This window comes from Rhinatrema bivittatum, chromosome 1, assembly GCF_901001135.1.
Source record: "Rhinatrema bivittatum chromosome 1, aRhiBiv1.1, whole genome shotgun sequence".
Lineage (NCBI taxonomy): Eukaryota > Metazoa > Chordata > Amphibia > Gymnophiona > Rhinatrematidae > Rhinatrema > Rhinatrema bivittatum.
Genome location: NC_042615.1, coordinates 567,164,990 through 567,190,513, shown reverse-complemented (window position 1 = coordinate 567,190,513; position 25,524 = coordinate 567,164,990). Strand labels below are relative to the sequence as shown.

Sequence of the window (25,524 nt, the reverse complement as noted above, 5' to 3'; positions counted from 1 at the left end):
AGTACAAATTCCTCTCCAGTTCCCAACTCTGCCCCTGGGAACACCTCCACTCAGTCCGTATAAACTTAATGCATACAGGACATACATATGTAACTTTTTCCATATATTGGGTGAGCAAATTTATAATAAGCCATTTCTACAGGTAAAGCACTATTTTACCCAGGGAAATGCCTTTGAAAATTACTCTGTAAGGGATAAAACACTTAAGCTAGTCATCTCATCCCTCCAAAAAAATAGTACTTGGCACACCACTATCTTAGATGTTCTAAGAATAATTTTGGATATTATATCATAGAAACATAGGGTGGAGGAGTAGCCTAGTGGTTAGAGCTGTGGGCTATGAACCAGGAGACCAGCATTCAAGTCCTGCTGTCGCTCCTTGTGACCTTGGGCAAGTCACTTTACTCTCCATTGCCTCAGGTATAAACTTAGATTATAGCCCTCTGGGGCTAGGGAAATACCTATAGTACCTGAATGTAAACCAATGTGATATCTCAGATCAAATATTGGTATATAAATAAACATAGAAACGTGATGGCAGAAGAAACCATATGGCTTCTCTAGTCTGCTCTTACATGTCAAATACATACATTGAGCTTGGTGAAGCAGTAAAGTACCATACTGCATGTAACTTTCTTAAATAAAAATAATTCTCTTGGGGGGCCAAGATGGCAGTCGATTGAAAGACGTGGTTTGTGAGCTTCATCTCTGCTTGTGACTTTCCACTTGCTACAATGCCACATACCAAGAGAAAGGGAAAATGAAGGGATAGTACTCCGTCGACTGATCCTGTATAACAGAAGATTGAAGGGTTCCTTACACCAACATCAGGGTTTCCTCCAGTTGCTAGTTCCTTTGTGGTGATTGCTGGGGAGTGTGCAGCATCACTGCAGGATTTTCAAACATCTTTAAGCCCTGGAGCTCTGACAACCTCTTCCCTTCCATGTCATGGTTTGTTTGCAGAGACCTTGTCTATGTGTGGTCCACAGGGTTTTGATGCTGAACGCAACGGCATTGGCCAAGGAGGACCCCCTTGCGAGTATTGCGAGAGCCGGGATGGCAAATATAGCAGAAAGAGCGTTGCTGCCGGGAGAACAATGAGCCTCATTGGAGTGAGATGAAAATGGAGGCCCCCCTGTCCTGGCTTCTACACCTTTGGTTGGCGAGGAAATCACTGTGAACCAAGTTTTCTCAGGGATTCCCAGCAAAAAAAGGGTTGGTGAGTACTATTCACTAGATTAATTTCGTTAAAATTGATATGATTACCTTGAACACTCTTTGGGTAGCTCTTGTTTCTTTAGAAAAGTCTATTTCTTCTTTAGTTTCTGTGACTTCTGATATTTATCAGTGTATTCAAGTTACTGAGACTTTAGTTACTACACAAAAAGAAAAAACTTGAAGATCTGGATAAGTGGGGTACCCAAATACAGAACACCCATTTAGCTTGGTTCAAGGTGGTTTCGTGCATGCAAAGAAACCAGAAAATATGGACAACTCAATTATATATATTAACCTGAGAGGGTTGAATTTTACAATTTTGGATTATATTTCACTTTTGGATCAGTTCAAAAAGTACAAGTTGGAAATATTGAAGATTCCCTCTAAGGCAATTTCACCTATTGCCAAAGCATATTTTATGCCTATTGAGAAGAGATATGATCTATCTAATATGTCTCTGGAGAATGTTCAAAGGGCTATAGTTGGCCCTGATTTGACTGATCTATTGGAGAATTTGGAAGAGATCCAGGTGTCTAAGAGAGACACTTTTTTAGTTTCTTTCATTTTTCCTCAAGAGTGAGATTCCATAATGAGATTATTTCTTCGTAACAGTCACTTTTTATATTGTGGACAGAAAATATGGATCTATATTGATGTCAATAGGTCTACATAAGAGCACAAGAAAAAAGTTTTAGCTATGTGCCAAGAAGCTTTGGATCTTGGTGCACAGATTATTGTCCCGTATTCATGTGAATGTATTTTGAAATTGCACAATGTTAGATATGTGTATTTTGAGCCCTCTCAGTTGAGGTACTTTATGGATTCTCATAAATCACCAATGGCTAGTGCTAACTAATCAGGTCATCATAGTAAATGATATATAATGTTGTTCTTTCTTATTCATTTTTTTTCATGTTTTCTTGTTCTCTCACTTGGAATGTATTTTGGCTCCCTCCTTTTTCATTATAGTGGGAGGCCTACCAGGAATATAGCTTTTTTTCTTTTTTTTTCTTTCCTTCATTATAAATCACTTTGATGTTGATTGCATGCCATAATTTCTGTAACAAGTCTTCTTTTGTTAAAAATTTGAAATTTCAAATAAAATAAAAATAATAATAATAATTTTCCCATAGATAAACAGTAATAACCATGAACCTTACAGTGAAATTTCACCCATACCCATATGGATCATACGTCCCGAAGCATTATGGCTATACAAGAATTCACTCCATCATTATTCACATTCCCAATACTACTCAAGAAATATGTATCTCATTGCCAACCAGGTCCTGCAGTCATAACCCTTTCAATTCAACATATTACTTCATCATTCATTCACATAACAACAATATAAATTTGACCTTAATTTACACCCTACATTTAGAAGTCACGTATCTTGCATGCATTCATCATCTCCAGAAATAACTTATAATCCCTTAAGACTGTATATGCCCATAGGAGTCTATTAAACTTGAATTCAAAGATCCAACAGCTCAAACATCAATTGTAAAACATATCTTATGAAGCCCCTAAGTGAGATATCCAGCTAAGTGGTATAGTCATTAAATCAGCGGTAGCCACTTAGCCGGATAAGTCCAACTTATCTGGCTAAGTAGTATTGAATATGGACTCAATAAAGACCAGGAACTTGTGCTGGTGATTTTTAGCGCCCCCCCTAAGGGTTGGTGCATTAGGTGATCACTTAATTCACCTAAAGGATGCACTGGTCCTCCTGATCAGAACTGCACACAATACTCAAGGTGAGGTCAGTGATACAGAGGCATTATCATTCTATTTGCTTTCTTGTCTGCTGCTGCACATCGAGCAGAGAATTTCAACATATTATTCATGATGATGCCTGGATCCTTTTCCTGGGTGGTGACTCTCAAAGTGGAACCTTACATTGTGTATTTATACAATTTAGGTGCTCTTCCCTACATGCATCACTTTGCACTTGCCCACATTAAATGTCATCTGACATTTGGATGCCTAGTCTCCCTGTCGTGCAAGGTTCTCTTGTAATTTCTCATAATCCTCTTCTGCATTAACAACTTTGAATAATTTTGTATCATCAGCAAATTTGATCACCTCATTTGTACCATATTTAGGTCATTTATGACTATGTTATAAAGCAGCAGTCATAGTACAGATCCCTGGGGCACTCCACTAGTCACCTTTCTCCATTGAGAAAATTGACCAATTAGCCCTATTCTCTGTTTTCTATCTTTTAACCAGTTCTCAATCCTCAAGAGAGCATTGCCTCCTATCAAATGACTGCTAAATTTACTCAACAGTCTCTCATCAGGTACTTTGTCAAATGCTTCCTGAAAATCCAGATATCATCTTTATCAACATGTTTATTCATGCCTTGAACATTTGTAGCAAATTGGTGAGGCAAGACTTCCCTTGGCTAAATCCATGTTGATTTTGACGCATTAAACTATGACTATCTATATATTCAGTAATTTTTAGGGATGGGAATTCAGGAGAAATGAAATAGGAAATGAGACGAAATTTTCTATTTTGTTTCGGGTCATTTAAAAAACAGAATAATTTAAATTCTGATGAAATTTTGATGGAATTTTGTCCCATTTTGAAAATCGAGGTAAAAAAGTCACCCATTGCACCAAGGCCTAGGCCAACCCCCATTTACCTTATCCGTTGGGAATCCAACACTGTATCTAGGCCTGGTCCTGATGCCTGGGCCTCATATTAACAGAGGCATGGTGCCAGGGCCCCAGTATGGATCCAGGTCCCAATGCCTGGGTCTCAGACTAGGGCAGGCCTGATGCCTAGGCCTCAGTTTAGGCTAGAGCCTGGGCCCAGGCCTGACACCAGGGTCTAGCCTCTGATGCCTGGGCTGAGGCCTGAGGCCCAGGCATCAGAAACGGGCCTCCGGGCTTGGCCCTAGCATCAGGCCTAAGCTTGGGCTGAGGCCTAGGTGTTGGGACTGATCCCTGGCTCTGGCCTAGGCTGAGGACCAGCACTGGGACCTGACCTCTAGACTGGGCCCCAGTATTGGGCCATGCCTCCAAGCCTGGGCCTTGCATAGGGCCTAGGCTGAGTTTGCAGCGACCTACCACAGTTTAGGCCTATTTAAAGCCAAGCCTTCAGCCGGGGCCTGGGCCTCATTGGCAAAACCCCCTGGACCAGGTAAGTAGAGGCCAGGGAGGATTCTGGCCCTGGAATTTTTTCAGGTGGGAGGGATGGGAGACCTCGAGAGGCCCAATTTCTTTTTTTTTCTTTTTCATTTTTGGGGTGTTGGACATTTTGTCCATAGTATATTGCAATTGGAAGAGTAAGTTCATAACCTTGTGTAAAGAATGCTTTAGTGCAAAGAAGGTGTAGTGTTGTAGTGTTTGTATCCTGCCAGTAGGTGGCAGAGCAGAGCTCTTTAAGAAAAGTTTCCCTTTCTTAGCCTTTCCTGGGAGACAGAAAGAGCTAAAATGCTAAGCTTCTGGGGAAGAGTTGGGGAGAGCTGGGAGCATTCTATCTCATTGGCCTCAGCACTAAGCTAGAAGAGTTAAGGTGAAATTTGTGAGGTTCAGTACAGTATGAGATTTCCATCTAGTGCAAGAGAAACCTTTGGGAACATGAGTGTGAGGAGGGCCATATGAATAGAGAAGTATTATGCTTGGGCCCTAATGAAACTACCAGCCAGGAGTTCTAAGGGAAGGTAAAAATTTTAGCAGTCCTAGAACTGGAGGAGTTTGTCAGATGGCAAATCACATTTGAAACTCTCTGACTGAGGAGAGTCTCTAAAAGTGCTCCATAAACTGAGATGTGAATGCTACAATAATAAGAAAATATATTCCTCATTCATAACAGAGAGGAGAAAGAAAGATTTGATTGTACTACATACTACTTTATTCAACTGCCATATATATTGCCTTGATTCCAGGGATGGAGCTGCTTCTATAAGAGGAACAGTAAATAGACTATAAATATTTCATGTTGCTGTTTTTCTTTTCTTTTTAAAGTAGAGAGACTTTATTTTGGGAATCACATTCACTGTGTCTCATGTTATGTTTTGGCAAGTATGCATGTCACTGCATGTCACTGGAGGGCCTAACAGAGATCTCTTCTACTGGTATTACTCCACAAGCAGGAGAACTATAGCATAAAGAGTCTGTCACTCTGAATCCAATAGTCCTACTTATTCAGGTCATCCCATTATTTCAAACTGCACCCAAAAAATCTTGCAGATCATCCAGAGAATCAAAGAATTTAATACTGCTATTGATAGTCACCTGCATTCAAGCAGGCTATAAACGAGGTGATGTTCTTAACGTGCCGCGGTATATATAAATTTCTAAAATAAATAAATAAATAAATAAACGCCCATATTTTGCTCCCATACTGTATATTTAGCTACGTGCTCTTTGCTAGAAATCTCTTCCCAGTCGAATGCAGTCAGGGCCTTCAAGGGATTCAGTGAATCCCCGGCCTAACCGATTTCCTTTATTTACTTGTATTTTTTTTTTTTTTTGCGCATGTTATTCCAAGTTGGACAGGGATAAGCAAAAACTCCTGCCCAAACCTATACTGAACTCAACCACACGATCCACTTCATTGACCTACAACTGGCAGCAGGAGTTGTGTTTAAGTGAATGTCATCTCCTGCTGCTGAGGGGCCGATTGTGTAGCTGCTATCTTGAGAACAGCCCTGTAGCAGTAGGAGATGATGTTGCATCAGTGCAACTCCAGCTACAGTTCATGCCACAAAAAACACATGATCCATCAAGCTGCCATAGAACCCATCCTGCGGTGGCTAAAGAATTTAGGAGATCCTGCAACTGCCAGTGGAGCCCATCCCATTGTTGGCTGAAGATGAGTCCCAGCAGGCCACTGTGGAGACCCCTACCTCTGCAGCTGAAAAGGAGAAGACCAGTGACTTGGCAGTATGACAAAGAAGAAGAGAAGAGAACAGGAGGCCCTGAACCTGAGTGAGTAAAAGAGAAAGAGAGTGTGTGTGTGTGAGAACGAGTAAGTCACTAAATGTGAGAGTGTGCCTGTGTCTGTCTCTATGTGTATTGAGAGAGCCTCTGAATGTGAGAGTGTCTGTGTGTGTGTGTGTATGTGTGTAAGAGGGAGAAAGTCACTAAGTGTGAGAGAGAGAGAGTTATTGACTGTGAGGGAGTGCCTGAGTATATGTGTGTGTGAGGGAGAGAGCCACTGAGTTTTAGTGCCTTTTTTTGTGAGTGTCTATATGTGTGAGAGCCACTGAGAGTGAGAGAATGCCTTTACACATTTGAGGGAGAGAGATACACTAAATGTGAGAGAGTGCCTGTCTTTGTGTGTATGAGGGAGAGAGAAAGCCACTGAGTGGGAAAGAGTGCCTGTGTGTGAGGGGTAGAGAGCCACTGAGAGAGTGCCTGTGTGTGTGTGAGGGAGAAAGAGCCAGTGGGTGGGAGAGAGTGCCTGTGTATGTGTGAGAGGAAGAGAGGACCACTGCATGCAAGAGCGTGCCTCTGTGTTTGTGTGTGTGTGTGTGTGTGTGTGTGTGTGTGTGTGAGGGAGAGAAAGCCACTGAATGTGAATGAGTGCCTGTATGTGGGGGAGAGAAGACCACAGAGTGTGAATGTGCATGTGTGTGTGAGGGGGAGAGAGCCACTGAGATTGCATGCCTATGAGGGAGAGAGTGTCTTTTTTGTGTGAGAGCCACTGAGTGTAAGAGAATAGCTGTGTGTGTGAGGGAGAGAGGGCAATGTGTGAGAGTGCCTGTGTGTGTAAAAGGGAGAGAGAGCCACTGAGTGTGAGAAAGTGCCTTTATGGGTATGCGCCGAGCCGTGCAGACTGCCTTCGTTCCCTCCGAGGCCGCTCCGAAATCGGAGGGCCTCGGAGGGAACTTGTTGAACAAGTTACGCCTGCTCGAGGCAGGCATAAATTTGCGCGTGCCAGGCCGACTGCCGCGCGCCATGTTCCGGTCCGGGGGCTGGTCCGGAGGCCATGGCCATGCCCTGGAATGCCCCGGATGATGCACCGGCCGCGTCACGCCCCCGACACGCCCCCCAGGAAAGCCCCGGGACTTACGCGCGTCCCGGGGCTTTGCGCGCACCAGAAGCTTATGCAAGATAGGCTCGGCGCATGCAGGGGGGGATTGGGGTAGGTTTTTGGGGGTTACGCGCGTAACGTACGCGCGTAACCCTCTGAAAATCTACCTCTAATTGTTTAATCATGGCTTTCTGAGGGCCAATCCCACACCTGATGCATGTTACAAAAGGCCTAATGCCATATGGGTTCCAACTGTCATTTGTATATTGGGGAAAGGAGACAGAGGGAGCAAGACTGATGAAGACTTTTTTTGGGAGGGGGAATGGAAGTGGAGAGGGGGCTGAGGGAATGCGACTGAATCCCCTATTATAAATGTCACCGGACGCCACTGGATCCATCATATTATTAATTGCTTTCCCATCATGCAACACAGGAGTCTTAGCTTTGACATCAGATGCTATTTCTAAAACATAGGGGAAGCAAAGACGTTTTGCCACCACAGGTCTTGTAAATTGCATATTCTGTAGAGGGTGGGGAAAGCATCCTGGGAGCAGGCTCTCTCTCAAGATCTTTGGAAAACTGAATAATTCAGCAATCTTGGCAGCAGTTGCTCAATAAAAGTATTTGTGCTTGTGTCCTCAGATCCTTCTTGTAGAATGAGGATGAGGATGTTACTATGTCTGTTTTGATTTGGTAGATTCCAAGTCTCTTGGAAAAAAAATTAGCGTATTCATTTCACCCTGAAACTGTGTATCCGAGTCCTCCAGAAATGCTACTTCCATGGTTTGGTCTCAACTCTGCTTAACCAACTCCTCACATATTTAACACACCCTACTGAACTTTGTAGCAGAATAAAAATAGAAGCAGTACCAACAATTTTCTAAATAATATTTTAAAACTATTTTTTTTTTACCAATAATAAATGAGAACTGATAAAGCATGTTGATCAAATTCTTAATTGTCAGCTTCTGATTTTAGGTTTTTACTGATAAACCCTGATAAAACACACCGATGCAAATAGATGTTTAATTTATTAGAGAAACACCAAAAAAAAAATCACTTCCCCTAGTACTCTCTCACCTCTCCTTTGCTTACCCTGGATCCTCTGCTTTGCTTTTGTGTCTTTTTCATGCTAACGACTCCTCAGCTGTACAAAGATATAGATTTAATTCAACCAGAAAAGGTACCCAAAAATAGTTGCTGTGCCACAAAAACACTAATAAACACTGGTTTTTGGTACCCCCATGGAACTCCTAATTAGCTGGAAAATAAATTTATAATTTATAAACACCTAAAATCAGAAGTCCTATTTATATTTATTTCATGATATTGCATTAATCCTATTTTTAATGCTTATTATATCACTCTCAGCATGGAGGATGTGATGAAAATAAAACCATGATAGGCATATAGGTAGTGGTGACAAAATTGCATCGACTTTCATAGTATTTTGGAGGGAAAATTAAAATTTTCTTCTTTACATAGGGAGGAGGCACATTAAAAATGTAGTCAAAAAATACAGCTATTCCTGGTTATTTTTATTTCCTACTATAATAAACAGAAATTGAATCAGAGTTTTTATGTTAATGTAATTAAATGTAATTGATGATTGTTAGCATGTTCAAAGTGGATGCATGTTACAACTTGCCAGCTAAGAAAAGCAGGTTCTTGCTGCAAGCTTAGTTGGTTGTCAGTAGTATTTCTCAATTGCTCCAGGAAATCAGGGACAGATTGAAATAGTTCTGACCTTAAGCTCTTATCCCATTTTATAAACTGTATGGACTAATAATCTTGTTTTATTTTTAATGGACATTACAACTATGGGGCTACTGAAGTAAAGTTTAAAGTGGATGTTAAGGCTATGTTTTGCGCAATAAAATTAGTGTGCTCTGCAGTACGGCCTGAATGTGCATATTGAGATGATCCCCTAACACCCAGGCCGCACTGTTAACCTGCGATTGGACGCGTCTTTTGGATGCGCTAGCTTTACCCCTTATTCAGTAAGGGGTAATAGCGAGTCGAAAACGCGCATCCAACCCCCCCCCCCCCCGAACCTAATAGAGCCCGCAACATGCAAATGCATGTTGCGGGCTCTATTAGGTATTCCCGCGCAATACAGAAAGCAAAATGTGCAACCAAGCCGCACATTTTACTTTCAGAAATTAGCGCTAATTTCTGCCAGCACCAGGAAAGTGCACAGAAAAGCAGTAAAAACTGCTTTATTGTGCACCCTCCGACTTAATATCATGGCGATATTAAGTCGGAGGTCCCGAAATTAAAAAAAAATAAAATTTGAAATCGGCCCGCGGCTTGCGGGTTGAAAACCGGACGCTCAATTTTGCCGGCATCCGGTTTCCGAACCCATGGCTGTCAGCGGGCTCGAGAACCGACGCCGGCAAAATTGAGCGTCAGCTGTCAAACCCGCTGACAGCTGCCGCTCCTGTCCAAAAAGAGGCACTAGGGATGCGCTAGTGTCCCTAGCGCCTTTTTTTTACCGCTGGCCTTAATTTAAATATTTTAGTTTACTGAATCGCGCATGGTTGTAGGCTGGTTGGGTGGGGTGGGTGCCCTGTGTGTGCTGGGCTTGTACATTTCGTGTGGCTCGGATTCCGGTATGTTGTGTTATTAAACTGTGGCCTGGTTTAACCCACGAATTGTGTCCTTGTGTGTTTGTAAAGGGAGAGTAGGGAGGAGTGCCCGAGTGTTCCACCTGCCCATGTTATTAATTCTTTCTCCTACAGGACGCTCTTTTGTCAAACAGGATGCCAGTCAGAATTACACTCGCTCTGAGCTGGAATAAATACATTTGGGATAGAGATCTCTAGAAGGAGAACAAAATCTGGGTTCTTAGGTAAGTGAATAGATAGTGGTAGATGTATGAAGGGCAGAACCTGACAGTGGAAAGCATAGACACCCCCTGTTTGCTACAAATATTTCTACTTGTGAACACTTATGGAGAGTTTGAAAATACCTTATCCCCTTATATGAAAGCAGATATTTGGGAAAATGGTTGCTATATGCCTTCTTGGGGGCCCAAACCTCCAGGGATGAATTGTCTTGAATGGCATTACATACCCACATTCTGAAACGTGGTTATTAGGCCAACAGGCCGATGCTCACTGTAAAACATTAGCAGCTAGTCCTAAGGAAACTAGATCACTCTAAACTAGGAAACAAAGAAACTGTATGTCTTAGAATACTGAAAAGTTTGACCTATGTCAAGTCAACTCTTGTATTCAAACAATGTCCACATACATCTCTGTGTCTGAACTTTGTTGCCTATTCACCACTTTGATGTTACCCAGCTACATTATGTGGCCCTCTAACTGTACACCACACTTGCTTTACAGACTTAGGGCCTGATTTTAAAACGCATTTATTTGAGTAAAATGTTTACCTGTCTTCTCAGTAAGAAGGAAGGCGAGGGAAGGGAAAGAAGAGGAGCTGACAAAGTGAGGCAGACAGGAAGAGAAGGGATGTGCAGAATAGCTGAGGGAGTATGATGTTATCGCTCTTCCTCTCTTCCCTTTCACTGCCTGCCTGCCTCACCTCAAATGGCCTGTTGGGCATGTTCTTTTGCATCATAGTGGTCATCTTCAGCCCATGGGGGGGGGGGGGGGGGTAGGACCCTCATAGGCAGGTCATCATTGTGACGGTGTACTTCTGCTCTGGTCCTGCGAGGGATGGGAACCTTGTGGGCGTGTCATCACCACGCCGCCCTGGTCCTCTTCAGCCCACGGGGGAGGGGGGGAATGGATCAATTGCGGGCAGGTCATTACTGCGCCACTGCACTTCTGCTCTTCTGCCCATCATCACCGTGCCACCATCGTCCTCTTTGCATCATGACTATGTCACTGCAGTGTCAGGTAGTCCTGATTGAGTTGGCCTGAATCCAAGGTGGGTGAGCTACAGCCCACCCATGGCTACACCGCTGCTCGCCAGACCTACCTCCCTCTCCATTCTGTCGTCCTACCTTTCTTCCTCATAGTTTCTCTTTCCTCCGATTCCTTCTACTGATCCTGATGTCTGAAACCTACTACTGCTTTCTTTCTCCTCTCTTCCCCCTTACTCTGCACCTAGTCGCCACTGTTGCTTCCCCAGCCAGTTCCCATCCACCCTCTCTCCGCCAGCTGCTGCCTTGTACCAGCTCTTTCCACTAGATACTGATCTGCTTTCCCTCCTCCATCAGCTTTCAGCATTCTCCTATTCATTGTGGCCAACTCCCTCTCTGCTTCCAGCTGCAGCCATTCCTATTAATTCTGATGCTTCTGGCTACCTGGGCACCACACAGGCACCTGAAGTCTCAGATCTAACAGTGGCTGAAAGGGAATCAGTGGCAGGAAATAGGAAGAGGCTGACAGGTCAAACAGATGGGGTTTGGAGGGGAGAGGAAGTGATGGTGGAAGAGGATGGGAGACAAAAAAAGGAAGCCAGTGACTGGAGAGAAGGAGGTATTAAAAAAAACCCAAAAACAATAGTAAGAGGAACATCAGTTCAGGGGCAATGGAAGCAGGGCAGGCAGGCAGTTTCCCACAATTATGCAGCAGGAAGGAAATTCTGTGCCAGTGACCACAGCATCAAGACTAACCACAGACCTTGTGATCACCCCATATGCTACACTTACAGGAAATTCTACACGGAAAGACATTCTTTCACAGCTGACAGTAGCTTTCAATTCTTATATTATTCTCCTGTGTGGCATTTTTTTCTCTTTCTTTTTTGGCTTTCATGAGATGATTTTATCTCATAATTTCTTCTTTCCGGGTATCTTTTTCTTTTTTTTTTCTGTTCTATTTTTCTTTGCTGTGGTTCTCAGCCCATGTTTGACTCATACCATGCTTCTGTGGACTTTCCTCATATTACCAACATCAGTGAAACTGACCTAAAATGCATCATAGTCTCATATAACTCATACAACTCCACCCTCTGAAATTAGCCAGAAGTTGAAATAAGGATGTACTTGTCTTCACCCGAACACCATAAAAAAAGAAACTGGTTGCATAAATAAGATATTGCACCTCAACCAGGCTCTTTCCTGGTCTCTTCCCTCCTTCTCTCATGTCAGCATTATGAAATTCAGATTTCGCAGCTATGACGTGAAGTAGGAACAGTCATTTGATGTATAAGCAACAGTTGTACATATTATACCTACATGTTTACAACTATAGAGTAATTGCACCTTTTAAGTTGCTACATGTAGGGACTGGATGGCTCAGGGGAATGGTCACAGCATTAGTAGAATCTTTTACCTGTAGGTTAATGGTTCAAATCCCTACTCAGCTGGCAGATGTGATGTGAAATTCTGGGGGCCATGGCAGAAGCATTCTGGTGAATCCTGTCAGACTCCCTGCTGCGTGCCTTATCACTGACTTGTGACAAGGACAGAAGAGGGATCTTGTAGGTGCTGCCCTTATTCATTTTCCTGTCTGGCATATAGTGCAGCCCTCAGTCATGCAAGCATCTAGGATGCTTAATGTAATAGCCATTGTTGCATAGGAAAGTTATTACAAGTCGTTTCATGAAACCATATTAAGAGAGTATCTATTCATAATTCTCCTTTGTGAATCTCAACTGTTTCATTACAAGACTAAGTTGATTACTGGGCCATGGGTTTGAGGACATGTGGTTGGGCACCAAATAGTAACATAGTAAATGACTGGAAAAAAAAAAAAAAGATCGAACAGTCCATCCAGTCTGCTCAGCAAGTTCTTTATTTTTATTTTTATAGGGTAGTAACCACCACCACTCCTTGCAGGTAATCCATCCACCCTCCCCCACCCCATGCCTTCAGTTAAGGGAAGTAAGGATAGTAACTACTGCTTCATGCTTGAATACCTGGTATGGGATATTATGTGCAGTTTAGTTGAGACTCAGCTCCTCAAAATGCATAATTTTCAACATTAAAGGCTCGATATTCAAATTTCACATGAATAACACCTGCACCATTTTAGCACTTCACATAGGTATATTATCACAATGCACATTAAATGTATCACACCTGCAAGATTTTTACTTTGCAGGCTGTGAAGTGTTGAGAGAAAGACAGAGGGAAAGATACTCTTTGTAAGGTCTTCATAGTAGTCAAATTATTTATATCACTATAGGAGGGCCAGCTAATAACTGAAGGTGAGGTTTTGGGGGTGGTTTAAGGTTTTGGGGCCAGTTTGACATGCAGAGTGAGATATACGAACAGCACAGTACATCTCGGTGGGCAAGAGAACATTATAGAAATCTCATCTTTGTGAGACTTTCCTCAAGTTATTAGCTGGCCCTCCTATAGTGATATAAATAGTTGAATACTAAGACAGCCTTCCCAGTGGCTCTCTCTCTCTCTCTCTCTCTCCCCATGGGGCTGGCTGTCTGAGCACTTCTCAGCTAGTGAAGGGAAATATCACTGGTGCAGTAAATTTAACACATGTTGTGGTACCTATGTCATCAAATGCTAAAATAGCATGTGTTGCAGCTGGCACTATTCATGTGAAATTTATAGCAAAATGGTAAATGTAGGCCTAAGTGAATTAGCTAGATAAGACTTATGTGGCTAAGTCACATGAGGTATTCAGCAGCATGGCTATGCTGTTAAATATCCCCAAATAAATCTCTAGTTAGCCAGATAAGTCATATCCTGTTAACTTTAACAGGTCTAACTTATCCAGCCAGATAAGTTTGAATACTGCCACTTATCTATCAATGTTAAATGGATAAATAGCTCCTCCCTGAAATGACCATTTCCCTACCCACAACTTAGCTGGTTAAGTACTTATCTGGATAAGTAGCAGCCGCTAAACGTTGTCAGATAATTCAGCCACCACCACTTAGCTGGATACATCCTCACTTATAATGGTTAAGTGGCATCAGCCTCTCTAGATTTATTTATTAGCATTTAACAGCTTTAGTAATAACTTTTTGTTCAAAGCAGTTTCTATTGCCAGATACATCTCTAAAGTGAAAAGCTATGGGGTGAATTTTCAAAGAGTTACGCCCATAAAAATTGACATATTTGTGCCTAAGTAGCGTGTACTCACTTAACCGGTATTTTATAAACATTGAAAGTAAGCAGCTACTCTATGTTTCATGCACTCATATATGCATATAAAAAAAGGGATGGTCTAGGGTCATTCCAGAGTTGGGCCGATATTTATGCGCGTAACTTGAAATTTTAAAAGAGACATACGTGTGCACGTTTGGCAGCTCGCATAATTTTATACCTGCTAATTATTTTGCAGGATGATATCAGACTTGTTTATTGTGTACTATTGGCTTGGTGGAAAGTCTGGGTGAACTGGGGGGGGGGGGTGTTCAGGGTGAAAAGCCAGGAGGGCCTCGATGATCTGGAGAAGGACTGGGTGAACTGGTAGCAGAAATGGAAAACTGATCATTTCAATTATGTGAGTATGTTTTAAACTATACTGATTGATGCCTGTAAATCAGGGTTTATATGAGTGAGTCCTACTTTATTTCCAAGCATAAAATATACACAAGTATATTTTTTAAATTGGCAGGAAAAGTATTTGTGGTCAATACATTAAAGTATTTGCTTTCAATGCATTGCATGTGTTCGTGTGGAAGTGTATATATACATGTATGTTGCAGGGTAGACATTAGGGATGTGAATCGTTTTCCATATCGTCTTAACAATAGAAATCGTGTGGCAGGGCAAGAAAATCGTCTTAGGCACGATTTTTTAGTTAAAAAATCGTTAAAAATCGTTTTTTCCGATTAGTGCGCACTAACTCGAGTTAGTGCGCACTAACGGGAGTTAGTGCGCACTAACTGGGAGTTAGTGCGCACTAACTGAAAATGATACAATTTGACACTTTTCAGGTCAGTTAAGGTCAGTTTAGGAATGAATATGTATTCCTATTGGCTGCCCTCTTATTTATTCATGTTACCAAGTTTCCTACTGACAGTATATGGGGGATGGGAAATGGAAACAGTTGGTAGCTTGACAAAACAAGTAATGTGATCAGTCAATGTGACTAGAACTTGTGCCCTAACCCTGATACCAGGGGTATTGTGATCTTCCTGCACACAGTGCCCTATCCCTATTAATACCAGGAGTGTTGTGATCTTCCTGCACACAGTGCCCTATCCCTAATACCAGGGGTGTTGTGATCTTCCTGCACACAGTGCCCTATTCCTGATACTGGGGGTGTTGTGATCTTCCTGCACACAGTGCCCTATTCCTGATACCGGGGGTGTTGTGATCTTCTTGCACACATCCCGGTATCAGGGATAGGGCACTGCATGCAGGAAGATCACAACACTCCTGGTATTAATAGGGATAGGGCACTGCATGCAGGAAGATCACAACACTCCTGGTATTAATAGGGATAGGGCACTGCATGCAGGAAGATCACAACACCCCTGGTATCAGGGATAGGGCACTGTGTGCAGGAAGATCACAATACCCCGGAGGAGTGAGGGTCAGGCAGCTCCCCCCTGTCTGTGAAGCCAGCCTCTCACTAGTAATGCAGGGAGGGAGCTGTCTCAGACTTCACCATCCACCCCCCCCCCTCACCCACACACCATTCACTAGCTGGGACATGGGGGAAGTCAGGAGTGAGGGACAGGCAGCTCCCCCCTGTCTGTGAAGCCAGCCTCTCACTAGTAATGCAGGGAGGGAGCTGTCTCAGACTTCACCATCCTCCCCCCCCCCTCACCCACACACCATTCACTAGCTGGGACATGGGGGAAGTCAGGAGTGAGGGTCAGGCAGCTCCCCCCTGTCTGTGAAGCCAGCCTCTCACTAGTAATGCAGGGAGGGAGCTGTCTCAGACTTCACCATCCTCCCCCCCCCTCACCCACACACCATTCACTAGCTGGGACATGGGGGAAGTCAGGAGTGAGGGTCAGGCAGCTCCCCCCTGTCTGCGAAGCCAGCCTCTCACTAGTAATGCAGGGAGGGAGCTGTCTCAGACTTCACCATCCTCCCCCCCCCCCCCTCACCCACACACCATTCACTAGCTGGAACATGGGGGAAGTCAGGAGTGAGGGTCAGGCAGCTCCCCCCTGTCTGTGAAGCCAGCCTCTCACTAGTAATGCAGGGAGGGAGCTGTCTCAGACTTCACCATCCTCCCCCCCCCTCACCCACACACCATTCACTAGCTGGGACATGGGGGAAGTCAGGAGTGAGGGTCAGGCAGCTCCCCCCTGTCTGTGAAGCCAGCCTCTCACTAGTAATGCAGGGAGGGAGCTGTCTCAGACTGGTATCAGGGTTAGGGCACTGTGTGCAGGAAGATCACAACACTCCTGGTATTAATAGGGATAGGGCACTGTAAGAGATGACTGTAGTAGATTGAATAAAGATCTGATGTTTCTGCTCTCCTCACACCAAACAAAAACAACACACAAGCAGAGAAGCCCTTCTTACAAAGCTGAGCTAGTGAGTTAAGTAGGAGGAAAAGTAAACATACTGGTGCCAGTGTGGCTACTTAAAAAATACACTTACCAACAATCAATTACATATATTTGAACTGTGTACAGTTCCAGCCAGGACCACCTTTCTAAAATGCACAGTGATTGGCAAATTCAACATGCACTAGCATTTCAGGTGCCTGCTAACAAAAATAATAAACAAACAAGTTCTAGTCACGTGAGTGCTGATCATTACATTACTTTTTTTGTCAAGCTTCCAACTGTTTCCATTTCACATCCCCCCAACCATATTGGTAACATCAATAGATAAGAGCACAGCCAGCCAATAGGAATACATACATACATATTCATTCCTAAGTGACCTTTACTGACCTGGGAAGTGTGAACACTTTGTTTCATTTTCTGTTGGTGTTCGTTAGTTTCCAGTTCCATTTCCCATCCCCCCAACCATCACCTCAGTGGTAACCTTGGTAACATCAATAGATAAGAGTGCAGCCAGCCAATAGGAACACATATTCATTCCTAACTGACCTTCAGTGACCTGGAAAGTGTTTATTTGTATCATTTTCAGTTAGTGCGCACTAAATCGAGTTAGTGCGCACTAACGGGGAGTTAGTGCGCACTAACTCGAGTTAGTGCGCACTAACACGATTTAACGATTTTTAACGATAAATCGTTAGAATTTCTATTGTATCGTGTTCTATAACGATTTAAGACGATATAAACATTATCGGACGATAATTTTAATCGTTGAAAAACGATTCACATCCCTAGTAGACATATACCTATGTTATAGTACGTGCATCTGTGATATGCACAGGTTATATAAAATACTATCATAGATCTCTGCATGTGATTATGTGCGGAGTTGTTTGAAAGTTACCCTCTAGGCATTTGAAAAAGTCCTATCAAGCCAGGATGATTTTAAAGCCAGACTTTGCTTACAGAAATGATCTGGGCTAAGGGCATCAATGTCCAAATGGTGAACGAGTTTCCATTATAAAATCCCAACTCTGATTTCTCATTCTACATAAAAGGATATTCTGGTATGTCTGGGGGCATATTTAACTCTGTCCTAGGAACATTTACTTTTTTTTCCCCTGCAATTTGTCTGTTACTTTTTTTTTTTTGCTGTGTTTTTTGTCTCTTCAGTTTTATATTCTGTTTATTGGATGAGCATACAGGGCAGGCTGTCTGCCTTACAGAAACTGAACAGCCAATTGAAGAGTCTAAGAATCCCCTAACCCTTTGTCTCACCACTCCTACTGTGAGGAGGTAGGTATTCTAGGTATAAAGCAAAAACATTACAGAGAATGTCTTCAAAAATTCTCCTGCACTTTTAAATATTTTCCTTGCCATTTCTTTGCATATAGAACTGATTCAATTTCATATAGCGAAAATTTATCTGCCATAAAATACCAACTCAGCAAATTAGGGGAGAAATATACTACAAAGTGTTAACATCTCCCATTAATGTGTATAAACAAGGAGTTTATTGCATGTTCTAATCGTCAATGTTAATGAAATGTAAATGGAGCATGCATTTTGCAGATGCTAAATTACATGCTTATCAGTACACGTGTGCATGCGGACAGTATTGCAAAAATTTAACTATGCCTTCGGAAGTATAGTTCAATTTATTGAGTTAATGCTTCTGTAAAGCAGTTTGCATGTGCACTTTTTCGCTACAATAATAAGTAATGAGCTATTCTGAATTGTTCTGCATCTCATTAACCTATTAGCACAGATTTTATGTTAATGCAATCATGAACTAGTTTACATTCATTAACAATTCTGTTAATGCACATAAACTAGCTTGCACTGTCAATGCGTATAAACTAATTGTGATAGTGTTTAATTAGCAATAATGCTTGTCCTATCATTGATACACTTTAGTACAATGAACCATAGATTAACAAATTCTGCCTTTTTCAGTGTGTAAAGCTCCTTAAGTTTAGGACATAGTCACAAATCTACTGAATCATTTCAGACTCCTTAGCATGATACTAAAATCCTCTCGATGTGGCTTTTACTCCAGATGTCAACGAGACTGAAGACCAATGACTTGGTTTAGCACAATAAACATGGAAGCCTCAAGCATGCTGTGCTGTTTTTATGTTCATGGTGCATGAATTAAATAAGATGAATTATACATGCGCCCTTACACAAACAGCATTTCACTAGTGACCAGTCCATGTCGGACCATGCTGTATGCTTCAGTGGTTTGGTCAGAATGTGGGCACTCTTCTGAGCCTTTCCAGAGAAAGGCTGTATAGACAGTTAGTGCCATGCAAAACTGACTCCATTGGGCAACAGGAACACATTCTTTTGTGTACTTTTCTTAAAAAAACAAAACACAGTAACTGTGATAGATTTACTTTGCAATTCTCTTACTTTCCTTTTTGCTATTTCACTATTTAATTATTAAGCCTGTCTTGCATTTAAACTTTGTGTTTCTAGAGAATGTAAGTAAATTTACTTATAGGTAGGTTGTCAACAGTATTTTAAATAAATAGTTTGTTTAATTATGAGGGCTTGTTGACTTTATCAATGATGGCTATGGAACTGATTAATAATTACCTACTGGACTGCAGAAAAAAGAAAATTCTGTTCTCTGTGTTTTCCTTTATTTTTGATTAGTAACAAAATCACATCTATTTAAAACATGCCAATGTGAGACACCGAAACAAACAAAGCTGCAAATGGCAGCAGAGAGCCATTCATTGAAAAAGTGTGGTCAACCACAGAAGATCTGTGGGCTAACCAACCGGCCAGCATTCACCCTTTAGTGGCCTTGCAGTTTCTAGAAGTTATTTTATTTCTCAATTTTTCCTTTGCAGATCTGGACATTTTTTTTCACTCTGTATTGAGCATTCCAGAAGATTTCTGAACATTAAAAAGTGGGCAGAGTTCCACTCTAGAATTCTCTGGTGCTATATCTAGGAATATGTGATGTCAACAAACCAGAAAATAACATATTGGAGATTTCTCCAGTTCTTTAACACTTTGGGTGAAAAAAAGAAAAAGAAAAGCCGAGTGCTCATGGTACATTTTCTATGTGCCAAGTTTCATGTGTAGGAGTATTATGAAACCACTGTGTAAAGACAGCAGGGATTTGTACATCTATTCATTCTTGAAACTCTGAGAAAATCTGCAAATTGCGTTATACCAAACCAGAGCAACACATAAGCCTCTCCTTCCCCCTCCACATGACACTTACCTGAAATGCAGGGTTAGTAAAACCATCATGTACAGGAGGGCTGCCAGTTCTCTTATCCAGCTCCATGAGTGGCACACACGGAAGAATGTTTTCAAAGTTACTGAGAAGAGTTCCAGTCCCTCTTTGAGGCACATCAGGATACCTCGTGTTCCAGTGTATCTATTGCACAAGCTTTACCTGCCTGGTCACTCCCATTCTAATCTTGTGCCATAGCCCCACCTTCACGATCTTGCTGAGTGCACTGGAGAGTAGTGTAAGGAACAGAGGATATTAACCTGAGGTGACACACAAACACACAGACACACACTGGAGGAAAAGGATGTCATTTTGAGCACAGGTAATGCTGTAGAGAAGCTGCCAATTGTCTTTTTATCCAGGACAAGGGACTGGGGGAATGGGAACATAGGGCAAGTTTACAAGGTTACATGCAGAGGAAACATTAAGATGGGGAAAAAGGAATGGGGTGGGTGACCAGAAGGAAGAACAAAATGAAGGATTGAGCAAGTTTAGTTTTCAGTCAGGTTTGGGAAATTGATATAGGAATACTTGCAGAAGTCTGAGAGTATTCCTACATTCCAAAAGCTTTCTTATATTTTGGTCTTAATTTAAGACCTTGGCCACCTGGTCATTGACCAACTGACATCCCACAGACTGCTCCTCCAGTCCCTCCAAACTCAGAGCAAGATTATGGAGGAGCGATTTATGTAGGAAGCCTCAGTCTATGTTAGCCAGGCCTCTCGTCACACCCAGAAGTCTCCAAGCCTTCACCATTTCTTTGTAGAATCCATCTTGGTGACCTGGGTGCATTCACCACCCTATCACCGCTCTCCTGGCAGGTCACCAGAAGAGAGAGGTCTGACCATGAGGGAGATGCGGCCAATCCAACTGGACTTGGAGGAGCCAAGGGGAGGGCCAGATCTTGCTGGAGGAGGCTTGCTGCCCTCTCCCTAATGGTCTGGGAGAGGAGACTGGGACACAGCTGGCAGGAGTGCCCAACTTGTGGCAGTGGAAGCACCGAGCCTCCTTGATGGGCCAGTAGATCTGGAAGTTCTCCCCTTGGAATAGGATCATCCTTCACCCCTGGGCCTCTCCCCCATCCTAGGGCAGACATACTCAGACCTGCCTCCGGAAGGAGATGTGGCACAGCTCTTTCTCCTGGTGACCTGCCTGGAGAGCAGTGACAGGGTGGTGAATGCCCCAGGTGGTGAATGCCCCCATGTCACCGAGATGGATTCTACAAAAAAATGGTGAGGACTTGGAGGCCTGGCTAACATAGACTGGGGCTTCCTAGGCGAATTTCTCTTCCAAAATCCTGCTTTGGGTTTGGAGGGACTGGAGAAGCAGTCTGTGAGACATCAGCAGGTCACTGCCTAGGTGACCTATTAGAGGTCCCGATTGCCACTGTGGAGTGGCTGTATGACTGGGCTCCCAGGGCTCTGTGTAAAGTTACTGCTGTTCTGCTAAAGAGGGTCCCTTGTACCAGGGGTCCCTGCCCAACTGCACCCCCATCCCCCAACTCCGCTCATAGGACCTAGGCTGCTGGACAGAAGGCCGTCTCAAACTCAGCTTCCTTGGGCCCACAGCTTAGGCTGTGGGAAATGCCCTTGAGTGGTCTTCCAGACCATGTCTAGGAAGAAGCTGTACCTGCTGGTGGCCCACACTGTGCACTGCCTCACTCTCGGCTCCTGTCCTGACTCACCCTATCAGGGAGTGTTAGGACCCGGGGGGATGAGAGGGGGTTTTCATTGGGAGTCATTCTACATGGGATTGACTCCCAGGCACAAAGGGGACCGCTGCTGGAAGTTGATGTACAGAACCATGGCTACTGGCAGGTACTTAGTGAAATTCACCCGGGCAGACCCCAGAGCGGAGGAGGAGGAGAACCTCCCTTACCTGGAACTGAAATGACCCAGGTTGACCCCCTTCCATTGCTTTCTGAAAGTTATTTTTGGGTTTTTGGTTAAATTTCACCCCTCACCTCCTAATCTATGGGCACACAGCCAGAAAGTGTGAGGGACGTCCTTGTCAACTTTTTCCCGTCTTCTGCCAAGCAAATGGTGTGGTGCTCAGGGTAGGAGAAATTGGCTGGGGGCAGTCCCCTGTTCAAGGCCGTGCTGCTTGCCCAGGTAAAAGCAGAGCGCTTCTGTGTCATGTCCGCCATCCAGATGGAGGAATTCACGCGCCAGTGGGCAGTGGACAGGGTGCTCTGCTCCCCTCCCTCTGCTCCCCATTTCTCCTTAGTCCTAATTATTTAGTTTGGTCCTGTTTGATTGTTTTCCTTTTCCACAGTTTTTGGGTGTTCCTCCTCCCCTTTTGTTACTCCACCCTTCACCACCTATGATCCTCCCTTTTTTTTCTTTTGAGGTTGGCACTCACATCGAGTATGGGAAGAATTGCAGGGTAACCCCCCCCCCCCCCCCTCAACCCTCCTGCCCCCTGGGGCCAGCAGTCCTCCCCCCAAGGAATAGGAGAAATAAGGAACTGGATACATGGCAAGCGGTGGCTAGTGGAGCAAGCGGTGAGGTGAAAAGTATCAAAGTGCTGACACAGAGGTGTGAGTGGTACCCCCCATCCCCACCTTCCCTATACTTTAGCGAACCCCTGTCCCATTGAGGCCCACCTCCCCTCAACATCCTACCTCCTCCCTGCCCCATACTTTAAGGGTGCTAAAAACAGGGGCAGAACTGGAAACACCCTCCCTCATCCCCATTTTAGCTTACGATGGTCCCCTTCACCACTTGACAAACCAGTGGTAATTCGGGGAAGGGAGGACACAGAAATACTAAAACACAGCCTAGAGAGGCTTTTCTTTCTTTGTTTTTCTGAGTTTCAAAGCCATGTGCATTAGGCACATGGCATCAGTTTCAAAGCTTGTTCAGTGTCCCTAAGCGGGACACAGTTCTTTTTCTCTCAGTCTCTGGTGCTTCTCTAGGGGGACCGGAGAAAGGTTGCAACATCAAAAGGGACAGAACAGCCTTTGGTGCCCCCCCCCCCCCCCCCAATAACTCAAGCATTGAAATAGAACCTTACCAAGCCCAAGATGTTTCTGTATCGAGTCACTCTTGGCTCCTTGCCCTAGCCACTGTTGCCTTGCAATCTATCCAGGCCTATCTTTGCTTTGCCTTTTGGCCATCCAGCTTTCTTCCTCCTTGTTTTGCCTTGTGGCCATCTCACCTTTTCATTCCTTGCCTTGTGGCCTAAGGTCCTTCTTGCTCTTTGCCTTGCTGTCTGGCCTGTCTAGGCTTTGCTTTGCTCTCTGGCCTATCTAGACCTTCCCCTGACCTTCTGCCTATCTAGGTCTGGCTTTGCACTGTGGCCTATCTAGGCTTCTCCTCGCCTTGCCTCTCGGAGCCTTACCTTGTCTAATCCCTTTGGGCTTCCTGGATCGCTGCATTTGGGTCTGTATGTTCCATGTTCTGTCTTGTCCTTGTCCTTGTCTTGCTCTGTCCTGTCCTGTCTTAGTCTGTTCTTGTCCAAGCCTCAGTTCCAGCCTTACCCACTCACTGTTCCTTTCCAATCTTCAGTTCCAGTTTTATATACACTCTGTTCCTGTCCAAGTCTCAGTTCAAGCCTTACATGTACTGTGTTCCTTTTCAAGTCTTAGCTCTAGCCTTACCTTCACTCTGTTCCTTTCTAGCTTTGCCCAGCCTTACCAGCCTGCCCAAGCCTTGCTTCACCCTTACCAGCCTGTCCAAGCCTAGCACCAGACTCATCATGATGCACTGGCACCGTAGAGACCCACGGGCCCCCAGAACCCAAGGACTCAACCTGTGGGGGAGAGGGCTGGTTAGGTAGAATACCTGCCCTAGCTTTGCCCTGCCATCCTGTGCCACTCTGAGGGTGGTGTTCCCTACGCTCTGCCTGGACTGGTGCCATAACAGGTGGGAGGATCAGTGATAGCCTAGGGCGGGCTCGGTGGCAATAGCAGCATTCTGTGGGTCTGCGAGGCAGAAGGATTCAACAGTGCTGACAGTAGGAAATCGATATGTGGCAGCCAGAGCTGTAGGCACATGGGAGCTGCAGCATGACGCAGGATCAATGTGGGTGAGTGCCGAGCTGGAGAGTCTGTCTGAGTGATATAGAGAGAAAAGGCACTGGCAGTGCGGCATGAGGCTTCTCATTTGAGCACTATTGCTCTCTCTGCTCCGCAGCGGTGGGGGTCTGGGCGGGGAATGTGTGAGGCTGCCAGAGGTGGGGTTTGGGTGGGATGTGAGTGTGTGGCTGCCAGGGTGGGGGGTACATCACTAACTTTAGCAGTCACCTTATGCCTCTGTCACCCACTCACCTGTCAGAATATAGAGTCTGACAGTGAAGGTAATGTTTCAAGGGAGTGACAAATCACAGGGGGGGCAACTTGTAGGGCCTTGGCAAATCATGTTTAAGGAAAGAGAATTTGCATCACTATTGAATCGTGTATCATCTCTCAGTCTGATCTAGTATGGCAAGTTCATATGTTCTTAAGTTTTCCAGCATAGACTCTGTCTGTGTTATGCTGGTTTTCGGTCCACCTTCTATGCCTCGTACCCATCTTCCCAGGTCTCTCTCTTCTTTTTTACTCTCTGGACTAAACACAATGTCTGTGGAAAACATTGGGGTCAAAGGCCAGTCAGAATAGTTATTTGATATCTGCTTGGAGTAGCAGATATCAAAATAAAGGGAAGCAGCAAGGCCAGGCCAGCTAGTATAGAGCAGAAACACAACCTTGCCGCTTCCCCCAGGCTATTCAATTCAGCAGAATTCTTACAAGTGATCTGTTGATGCAACTGATAGCTGGATGCTTCTCTGGGGAGGTAAAAGATAAGTGCTGTGTATAAGGATGCTGAGGGGAATTTTTGCATAGATTGGCAGGAGCTGTAAATAGTTTTATATGTTAATAAAGCTGCAGCTTTAAGTTTTCCACTACAAAATAAATATGCCTTTGCATTCAATAAGGAGAGGCCAGTGGGAAAACAGGGCTTGCAACAATGTTCATGCTCGGTGCCTGAACACAAAGAAAGGAGTGATTTATCTGCTAATAGCATAGCTAACTCATTATCAACAGAGGCCAAAACATTACCAGAAGGTTTTATTCAGTCATTAAAGCTACAAAGTGTTCTAAGATAATTTCCTAAACAGAAAATTCATATTAACACAGATGGTATGTTTAAACTGCGTTGTTACTTAGCTTTCCAAGAGTTAACTACGTTGAAATGTTCCCTACAGTATAGCGCTATACATCTTACAAAGCAGTATATATATATATATATATATATATATATATATTTTTTTTTTTTTTTTTTTTAATAGCAATTTGCTCTGTGATTTTTGTACTAGTTGTAGTTGTTGCTGTTCTGGTTGGCCTTTTACCCCTTGCTGGATCTGATCAGAAAACGCTATAAGAACAGTTTTGCTGGCATGTTACAGAGCTATATCTTTTCTTTTTCACAAGTTATTTGTTACTTTGAAGCATGCATTACAGTATTCTGTACTACTGTTCACCTGTGGGGATGTTCCAGTATAGCTGACAGTTTTGGTTGGCTATGCTGACATGGTGAATACAATTTGCCACAGGCATTGTGCTTAGTCCAGAGAGTAAAAAAGAAGAGAGAGACCTGGGAAGATGGGTATGAGGCATAGAAGGTGGACTGAAAACCAGCATAACACAGATAGAGTACATGGTTGAAAACTTAAGAACATAAGAACTTGCCATATTAGATCAGAATACTGAGAGTTGA

General features: G+C 43.7%; 1 protein-coding gene across 1 annotated transcript in view; it reads right to left on the bottom strand.

Annotated features, from left to right (window-relative positions):
- SLC28A3 (solute carrier family 28 member 3) overlaps positions 1–19,947 on the bottom strand; it is a 161,946-nt gene extending 141,999 nt beyond the window's left edge. Inside the window, exon 1 of the mRNA XM_029617345.1 lies at positions 19,811–19,947. Within this exon, the coding sequence (XP_029473205.1) occupies positions 19,811–19,876 (66 nt within the window). The 5' untranslated portion in view covers positions 19,877–19,947. The remainder of the gene's footprint in view (positions 1–19,810) is intronic.
- Positions 19,948–25,524: the final 5,577 nt, after the last annotated feature.